Raw genomic sequence first — 9,446 nt, 5'->3', positions numbered from 1 at the left:
CCCTGGTATCTCTTCTGCCCTGGTATCTCTTCTACTCTGGTATCTCTTCTACCCTGGTATCTCTTCTACCCTGGTGTCTCTTCTACCTGATATCTCTTCTGCCCTGGTATCTCTTCTGCCCTGGTATCTCTTCTACCTGGTATCTCTTCTACTCTGGTATCTCTCCTACTCTGGTATCTCTTCTACCCTGGTATCTCTTCTACCCTGGTGTCTCTTCTACCTGATATCTCTTCTGCCCTGGTATCTCTTCTGCCCTGGTATCTCTTCTACTCTGGTATCTCTTCTGCTCTGGTATCTCTTCTACTCTGGTATCTCTTCTACTCTGGTATCTCTTCTACCTGGTATCTCTTCTGCTCTGGTATCTCTTCTGCTCTGGTATCTCTTCTACCCTGGTATCTCTTCTAGCCTGGTATCTCATCTACTCTAGTATCTCTTCTACTCTAGTATCTCTTCTACTCTAGTATCTCTTCTACTCTGGTACCTCTTTTGTTTCCTCTGGTACCTCTTTTGTTTCCTCTGGTACCTCTTTTGTTTCCTCTGGTACCTCTTTTGTTTCCTCTGGTACCTCTTTTGTTTCCTCTGGTATTTCCTTTTACTCTAGTATCTCTTTCTCGTTAGTATCTCTTCTACTCTTACTTCATTTTACAGGATCCTTACCTTACTCGATAATATCCGGCCGGCTGCAAAGAGTGTCCACCTGCCTTACTCTTTTCCTTTATTTTATGTTCGGGCGCCACTTTGCCAGGACCAGCTCGGCAGAAACACGTTTCTGTGACTGCGGAAGGCTGTGGATTAGAAATTGGTGCAATAACAAACACACAAAGACACACGAGTGTAGAGAAGCGAGGGTCAGGTGGGCACAGCTTCTCTGCTGGAGAAGTTGAGACCAGAACCAGCCTCAGGTTAAAGGGTAGAAAATGGGGGAAGAAGAAAATAAAATGCAAAAAAAAAAACAACAAACCAAAAAACCCCCCCAAAAAACAACAATCTAATAAACACATATAACTTCCTTTAGCCCAATCCGGAGTATTAAATATCAACAACAACAACAAAATACCATTAAGAGCAAACAAGTACTACTTTCGTATGTAGATGCTTCTCAATAGCCCTGCTAAAGGAACTTACAAAAGCGCGTTTCTGTATGTGTCTACAAGCCAATTGTTTCTATCACATGTTTTCAGACTGGCTACTCTCCACACCGGACCTGATGACTTGGAAAACACTCTGGGCACCTGCGTGTGCATGCTCGAAATCCCAAAGAGAGGGAGAAATGGAGAAGGGACTGTGGTGTAACCATTTCCCACAGGGAAGGGGTGCTCTCTCTCGCACTCTCTCTCTGTCTCTCTCCAGCTATTACACATACCGTCTGGCAAAATTAGATGAAAAAAAAAATGTGGCTTCCAGGAAGAGGCAACATCCAAATGAATCCTGACAGGAGTAGGCTTAGGCCGATGTGAAGGGGCATCCAAAGGTGGGCCGGGCAGAGGTGAAGATTCTCATGGGGCGATGTGTTTGTCTGACTCAAGGCGAGGCTCTGTGTGTGTGCACGCATGTTTATGTGTGCACACACATGCATATATATTACACCTGCTGACCCAGGAGAGGTGAAGAGGAAGGAAGAGAAGGGAAGAGAAAAAAAGGAGGAACATACGCAGGAAGATGAGCGAAAGGGAAGGAGAGAAGAGAGAGAGGAGAGAAGTGGGTTCAATGGAAGTGTTAAATGTGGATGCAGTCATCCTACTCTTTGTTCCTGGAAAACTCTAGGGAGAATTCTCGGCAAGGTGTCTCTTCGAGTTTTCCTGTGTCTGGTCCTACACTCAGGTACGGGGAATGAGAGGCATGCTGTCCCTGCCGTCACTACATGTACTACCTGTTGAGAAAGGGGGCGCCACACGGGACTAATGTTGGGCATTGTGAACTCCAGGATGGAAAGAGATCAAGGCGGGCTGAGATAGAAAAGCCTTCCCGAAAGGGTTGAGTATGGAAAGAGCATATCTTGCAAGGGGGCCTGCTGAGAGGCGGGGGCCTGCGCGTCCTGGCGGGTGTACTGTGGGGCTCTGCCATGGCTGACAGTACCCGTGTGTGTTCCAGGACTCGGGATGCTGCTGCTGCAAGCCATTCTGCTGCTGTTAGCGCTGCCCAGTCGTGGCCAGGATGTTCCGGTGGATGAGCCAGGAGTTCCATCTTTACCACCCAAGGGGGCCTGCACAGGTTGGATAGCGGGCATCCCAGGACACCCTGGGCACAATGGGCCCCCAGGGCGTGATGGCAGAGATGGCACCCCTGGTGAGAAGGGGGAGAAAGGAGATCCAGGTAAGAACACGGTTTTTTACTTCCTTCATCCCATATTCCTCCTGGATAAAGGAGGGCTTCCAGGCCTGTGAGGACGTCGGTTATTAACCGAGGTCTAGACACAGCCAAAAGCAAAGACTCTCAATGCGATCCATAAGCATCCTGAAGTGGTTTTTGGTCACCTCCTAGGTGAGAATAGGTGCTACCTCTGTAACCAGCTACCCTGGCACTCTGCTCTGTCTGCATCTCCTTCCCCACCTTCTTTTCCATCCCCACCTTCACCCCTTTTCCTAACATGCACATATTCATACTCTTCCTTCCCACCGAATTCCTGTTCCATGCAGGGGCATTCAGCCACTTACTGCACATGTCCTGAAGCTCACAGTCCTGCTTTCAGCAAACTCTTGGTCTGGGTGAGAAGACAGGTCTCCTGCACAAGACTGTTAGTGGTTACTACAAGAAAGTACTGCAAGTAGGCTGAACTGAAAGTGAAGACATGCTCAGAGGATGTTCACTCAATCGAGACTCGGATTAACCATGAAGTCTTCAAAGAGGAGGCGGGTCTTGAGTTAGGTTTTGAAAGACCAGGAGGCAGCAGAGGAGGCAGCAGAGGAGGCAGCTCTCCTAGATAGCGGGTACAGAAGAGCAGAACTGCAAGTGGTTAGGCCAGTGCTTAAAGGCCGGGAGAGCAGAGAATCCATGATGAAGACCTACAGGAGACAGAGTTGGGCATGAAGTTATGGGAACCTGCTGGGCTGTGGGGATGTAGAGAAGGTGACATCTCTCTCTGCTCTAGAAGTCAAGCAGGTTGTTGGGGTGGGAGGTGCAGAAAGGTAGTACCTTAGGCTGGAACCAATCTAGGCAGGAGTTCTGTTCCCTGTGGTCACAGAGGTCTTTTTGTTCTCTAGGTCTCACTGGTCCTAAGGGTGACACTGGTGAAATCGGAGTGACTGGGGCTGAGGGTCCCCGAGGCTTTCCAGGAAACCCAGGCAGGAAAGGAGAGCCTGGAGAAGGTGCCTATGTACACCGCTCAGCATTTAGTGTGGGGCTGGAGACCCGGGTTACCATCTCCAATGTGCCCATTCGCTTTACCAAAATCTTCTACAATCAGCAAAACCACTACGATAGCACCACTGGCAAATTCCACTGCAACATTCCTGGGCTGTATTACTTCTCCTACCACATCACAGTTTATATGAAGGATGTGAAGGTTAGCCTCTTCAAGAAGGACAAGGCCGTGCTCTTCACCTTTGACCAGTACCAGGACAAGAACGTGGACCAGGCCTCCGGCTCCGTGCTCCTCCATCTGGAAGTCGGTGACCAAGTCTGGCTCCAGGTGTATGGAGAAGGAGAGCACAACGGACTCTATGCCGACAATGTCAACGACTCCACCTTCACAGGCTTCCTCCTCTACCATGACATTGACTGATCCCCGCTAACTCAGAGCTTCCTCCAGGCCAAACAGCCCCCGAGTCAAAGAGTCAATGGGCTTTCAGCGTAGTTAGGACTGGTTTATCACCTAGTTGGTGGGCTCTGACCATCGTTCCTGTGTTTACTCATGCACTCATTCATAAGTACCTTCTTAAATCGTGCGCTGTTTATCATTCCTCGGTCTCATACAGTGGCAATCAAAGGATAATGACTTTGACTGCGAGGCTTCCCGTACACAACAAGAAGGAAGTAGGTGACAATGCTCTTTTCAATTTTTAAAAATGTTATACATTTCATCACTATACATCACTTTGCTTGTAAGTTGAATTTATCCAACGTGAACACACTTCACACCAGTCCAGTGGAGGATACAAAACACATTATCATCCACAGATAATAACCCATTTCTGTGTCCCATAAATATCTTGCCTCTCTATTTTCCTCTTTACTGTCTTTCCTTACACTCTCCCCCTTCTCCCACCCTCTACCCACACTGTCTCCAGAATCTATAACCATTTTCAATTCTTCTATGTCCTCTAATCACTCAGTTTCCATCAAAGAGGGCAGACAGTTATAAGTTAAGTGGAAACATAAAAAGCTTCTCTTTCATAGCCTGGCTTGCTTCACTCAGCAGTAAATCTTCCATATTCTTCCACTTTCTGTCAAAAGCCAGAGTCTTGTTGTTTTTTATGGCTGAGTAGTATTCCACAGAGTATATGTGCCACACTTTTCCAATCCATTCATCTGGACACTTGGGTCGGTTCTACATCTTAGCAATTAAGAATAATGCTGCAATAAACATAGATGTTCAAACACTTTTCTGACTGAGCATTCTCCCATCCTTTGGGCAGATACCCAGGAGTGGAATTGTTGGAGCAAATGGTATTTCTATGTGTAGATCTTTGGGGAACCTCCATATTGTTCTCCACAGTGACTGGATCAATTTACATTCCCACCAGCAGTGTAGGAGAGTTCCCCTTTCACCACACCCCGCCAGCACTTACCTATTTTTTCATCTTCGCCATTCTGACTAGGGTTAAGTGGTATCTCATTGCGGTTTTGATTTGCATCTCCCTTATGATGAGAGATGTTGAGCTTTTTTTTTTTCATATGCTTTTTGGCTGTTTGTATGTATCCCTTAGAGAGTTGTTTACTCAGCTCCTTGTCCCATCTTTTTATTGGGTTAATCTTTTTTTTTTTTTTCAGATAAGCCTCTTGAGAACTCAAACCCAGGGCTGTGGACTTTTCCCTCCAGACTGTGCCCTGTTTTACAAGCCCATGTCCCGTTCGGAGTGTGGGTAGGCATCTGTTGCTCACCCCACCCGAGACCCTCTGAATTTGCCTTTGTCGTGATATGAGGCAGGACTTCCCCAGCAGAGCTCCCTTGGTGGAGATGGTTCTGCCACTAGGTCCCATCTCAGCTGAGCTATTTAATGATTCCTGTGCTGCTCTGTACTTTCCCGTCTCTGCGTTTCTTCTCACCATGTTTCCTTGGGCTGGGGAAGCCACTTGCATCTCTACATGCTCAACTCTTAACTGTTCCTCAAGGCTACCTGTCTTACCTTTCGCCAAGGATGAGAGATATCCTTCTACCCAGCTAGGAGCAACTCCTCAGAAAGGACTGTGCTTCCTTCACCTCTGACTGCCTCACAGGCTCTTAATAAATGCCTTGTGAAGACCAATCTCTTGAATCCCGAATCTACCCAGAATGAATTCCATTCCAGTCTCTCCTATCGTACTTAAGCTGTGAAATATTGGTTTCCAGGACCAGTGGTTGGTGTAATGGCTGTCGCTGGACTTCCATAGAGTCAACTGTGGTTTGAGTCCCAGGCCTGGTGGCTTAAACTCACGTCTGGCACAAGGGCATCTGTGTCCAAGATCCCTTGAGGAGAAGGGATTGCGGCTTTGTCATCCTTTTTTGGGGGTAATTTCTCTCTTTCTGTTTCTTTCTTGCTCTCTGTCTTTCTAGCGAACACACATGCCTTATAGCAAAAACCTCATACAAAATTTAAAAAATAAATATTGATTTCCTTGACCCCAAATTTTTTTTTTGCTGAGAATTTTTCCTCCAGGCTTATTTCTAGTGGCTAGAGATAGCTCTGTGTCTCTTTCTCTCTATTTCTGTGTCTCTGTGTCTCACTGTGACTCCCTGAGACTTCTAATTTTTCTTTCATTTTATTTTTTATAGGTAAAGTATTCTCTGAACTCTCAAGCCTCTCCTCTATTATCTTAATTGGTACCTTTCCTCGCTTCATTTATGAAAGACAGCAGCGAAGTCAGGCCTATGCTGACATGGATACCGTACTTCAGCTGTGAAATACTGGTTTTGGGGACCAGCAGTTGGAGTAATGGCTATGTCTCTGGACTCCTATGGAGCAGACCACAGTTCAAGTCCCAGGCCTGGTGGCTGTAACTCATGCCTGGTCCCTCAGTGGAAGGGCCCCATTGCCAAGCTTGAACCACCTTTAACTCACCCTCAGCTGCTCTCCTTTCCTTCTCTCACTCTGCTCCTGCTCTTCTACTTCCCACGGTTGTTTCCCCAAGTAACTGGACTTAAGTCCTTGGCCTGGAATCTGAGGAGCCAGCCTGGGACACTTTGAGTGAGGAATTTCTAGTTTTACCTCTGCTCTGTCCTGAATGTATCTTGTTAAACATACGCCTTGCAATTTTTTTTAAGTATCCCCACTTTTGTGTGAAAGTACTCTAGATTACGAATTGCTGTGATTATCATGATTGGCTTATTATTTTGAAATTTTTTCTATCATTTTTGTATAAGGAAGAAAGCATTCTTTTCTTTGTTTGGAGAGGTTTTTGCTATAGGGCATGTGCGCTCGCCAGACAGACAGAGAGAGACAGAGAGATAGAAAGCGAGAAATCACCCCCCAGGGGGATGGCCACGCCGCAATCCCTTCTCCTCCATTCTCCTCTCGGGATCTTGGGCATGCACACACACGAACCCAGCGTGCGTTTAAGCCACCGGGTCCGGGACTCGAACCGCGGTTGGCCACACGGGAGTCCAGCGACATAGCCATTACGCTAACTGCTGGTCCCAAAAGCACTCTTTTTTAAGTGGGATATGTACACCTGTCATGTTTACTTTCAGGGAATCAGAAGGAGATTCAGGACTTTGCCGAGAGGCCAGTGGCAATGTATGTTTTCTTGATGGAGAAACTGGAAAATTTGACAGCAAGCCAGAAATCAAATTCTGGCCACCTTGTTTGAATAGCCCCTTCCCTCTCCAGTTTCTGTGGAAAAGTAAAGAAAATCATTAAGATTTTCATCCTTAATATCCACTTGTGTTCAGTACATTGGATCTAGTCAAGCGTGAAGAGGAAGATGCAGGAAGGGAAGATCTTGCTTTCCAAAGACACTCTTATATAAAAGGGAAACGATTTTGTTTATTCTGAAAGCAAAGGGCACTATGTAAGTGAAAAAAGCTCTGCATACCGTAAACTGATTTTTAAACCATTTATTAAAGTGTAGCATGTCCACAGTGCACAAGTCCTAAGTGTGCAGATGGCTGACTTTAAAACACCACCGATGCTTCTGGCACCCCAGGGCCCCCTTTGGCTTCCTCACCCTCCCAAGGATAGCCCCTATTCTGACCTTTCCTCAACTTTGCATGTGCATAAACAGAACCTACAGCACATACTCTTACATGTCCGTCTTTAATCCAATGGTGAGATTCAGCCATATTTCATATAATAGATGATTCGTGCTCATCGCTGTGTTACAGTATTCTATGGGGCGAATAAATCATAGTCTTATCTGTTCACTATTAATGGACATATGGGTGGTTTACAGGTTTGGGTTTTTTTTTTTTTTTTTTAAGGTTTTCGCCATAGGGCTTGTGCGCTGGTCAGAGAGAAACAGACAGTGAAAGGGAAACTGAGAAATCCCCAAAGGGTGATGGCCACACTGCAGTCCCTTCTCCTCTGTTTTTCTCCTGGGACTTTGGCCACGTGCACACACAACACTTGGCATCAGTCTTAAGTCACCCTGCAGGTCTGGGACTCAAACCAGTGTTGGGCATGTGTGAGTCCAGTGCCTTAACCACTATGCCACCTGCTGGTCCCTGGGTTTGGGTTTTTAAGAATCGTACTACCATAGGCATTCGAGCGCAGCACCGTCCAATAGGACTTCTGATGTAATGGAAATAAATCGGTGCTGTCTGATCGGTAACCGCAGCCAGATGTTGTCTGTCAAACATTTAAAATCTATGATCGAGGAACTGAATTGGTATTTTAAATATTTTAGATATAAATAACCATGTATGGCTAGTAGCCACTAATTGGTCAGGACGATTCTAACCCGTGCCTTTAAATGAACACTATATGCACCTCGGTGGGGTGAAGATTTAGGAGTGGAGTTGCTGAGCCATTAAGCATGTGCACTCGAGCACTAGAAGTCACTCAGTGACGGCCGGCCCCATAGTGCAGTGGCTTCGCACTGTGCCTAGGGAGCCAGGTCCCGCATGGCGAGCCTTGGTTCAAATTCTGACCTCTGTGGCTTGGAAAACACACTGGGCACATGTGTGTGCCCCAAATCCTGGCAGGAAGGAGAAAATGGAGAAAACGGACTGCGGTGGGCCAGCACCCTGTGGGGAATGCTTTCTCTTCTCAGTCTCCAGTGAACGCGCATGCCCTCTGGCAATTAAGCAATAAAAGCCACTCAGTGAGTTTTATTCTCTTATCTTCCTCTCCTGTATGGATCTCTATAGGAACTATGCAGAAAAAAACATAGAACCGTCTAGCTTGATCATTTTTTCCCCATAGGAACTGAGACTGAATTTTGCTTTTATAGACTTGCCTGGACATTCTAGACTTGCGGGCCTCACAGGAAGTTGTAGTAACGAGATTGTGACCGCTCCTTTGTGAACCAGTTTCCTCTGCGGTATTCTGTGAGAAGGAACTCTTCCCCATGCCAGTGGATCTTGAACCACAGGTTAAGATTATCAGATATTTTACATTTGTCTAGAGGATGGGCAAAGTGGTGCGAAGGTGCCGACATGAAACCTGAAATACTTGCAGATCCATCACACTCCTCTTCTTCCCAGTATGGCGTAGGCTGGGTCTCCCTCTGCTGCTGGTGACCAGGACCCAAGGTCCTCCTGGGGTATTGCTGAGACAGTGCAGCTCTATGGCAGTCCTCCTTCTTCAACTACTGAAATAATATCTTCAGAGCCCAGGCAGGTTCTTGACAGGGCTCCACGTTAGCCCTGCTCTTCAGCTCTGGGGAAAGGCTTCGGAAAGCAAATACTGCCGGCACCCAGAAATGCAGCCGGACAGCCTGCAAGGTAAACATGAGCTTTGCTCTCTTTTTTCCCTTAATCTCAGCTTCTTATCTTCATTTCACACTTCTCTATTGTCTACATTACTAAATGTAAAAACTGGTTACCATAAGGACTAGCAGATGCATAATGGCTATGTCACTGAACTCCCATGCAGTCAACCACAATTCGAGTCCTGGACCCGGTGGCTTAAACTCACACTGTGCGCGTGCGCTTGTGTGTGTGTGTGTGTGTCCAAGATCCCAAGAGGAGAATGGAAAAGAATGAATTACAGTGTGGTTATCCCCCCCAGGGATTTCTCGCTTTCTGTCTCTTTGTCTTTCTGGCGAGCTCACATGTCCTATAGCAAAACCGCTCAAAAAAAAAAAAAAAACCAAAACCAAAACCAAAAACAAAACTGGTCACCATAGTTCTAGTACACAACTAATTCTGT

The 9,446-nt window shown here is 46.5% G+C and overlaps 1 protein-coding gene across 3 annotated transcripts in view; it reads left to right on the top strand.

Moving 5' to 3' along the window:
- The window catches only part of ADIPOQ (adiponectin, C1Q and collagen domain containing), a 45,568-nt gene extending 41,510 nt beyond the window's left edge, over window positions 1–4,058 (top strand). For 2 of the 3 annotated variants that reach the window (XM_006171459.3, XM_006171457.3), the window contains exons 2-3: window positions 2,092–2,313; window positions 3,201–4,058. In XM_006171459.3, coding sequence (XP_006171521.1) covers window positions 2,100–2,313; window positions 3,201–3,721 — 735 coding nt within the window. In that variant the 5' untranslated portion in view covers window positions 2,092–2,099 and the 3' untranslated portion in view covers window positions 3,722–4,058. Of the gene's footprint in view, window positions 1–1,802; window positions 1,822–2,091; window positions 2,314–3,200 lie in introns of those variants that run through there. The other variant, XM_006171458.3, reaches the window with a different exon arrangement.
- The last annotated feature ends 5,388 nt before the right edge of the window (window positions 4,059–9,446 follow it).

Source organism: Tupaia chinensis, unplaced genomic scaffold, assembly GCF_000334495.1.
Source record: "Tupaia chinensis unplaced genomic scaffold, TupChi_1.0 Scaffold149658_1, whole genome shotgun sequence".
Lineage (NCBI taxonomy): Eukaryota > Metazoa > Chordata > Mammalia > Scandentia > Tupaiidae > Tupaia > Tupaia belangeri.
The sequence above is the reverse complement of the archived record's forward strand: the minus strand, read 5'-3'. Positions and strand labels throughout refer to the sequence as shown.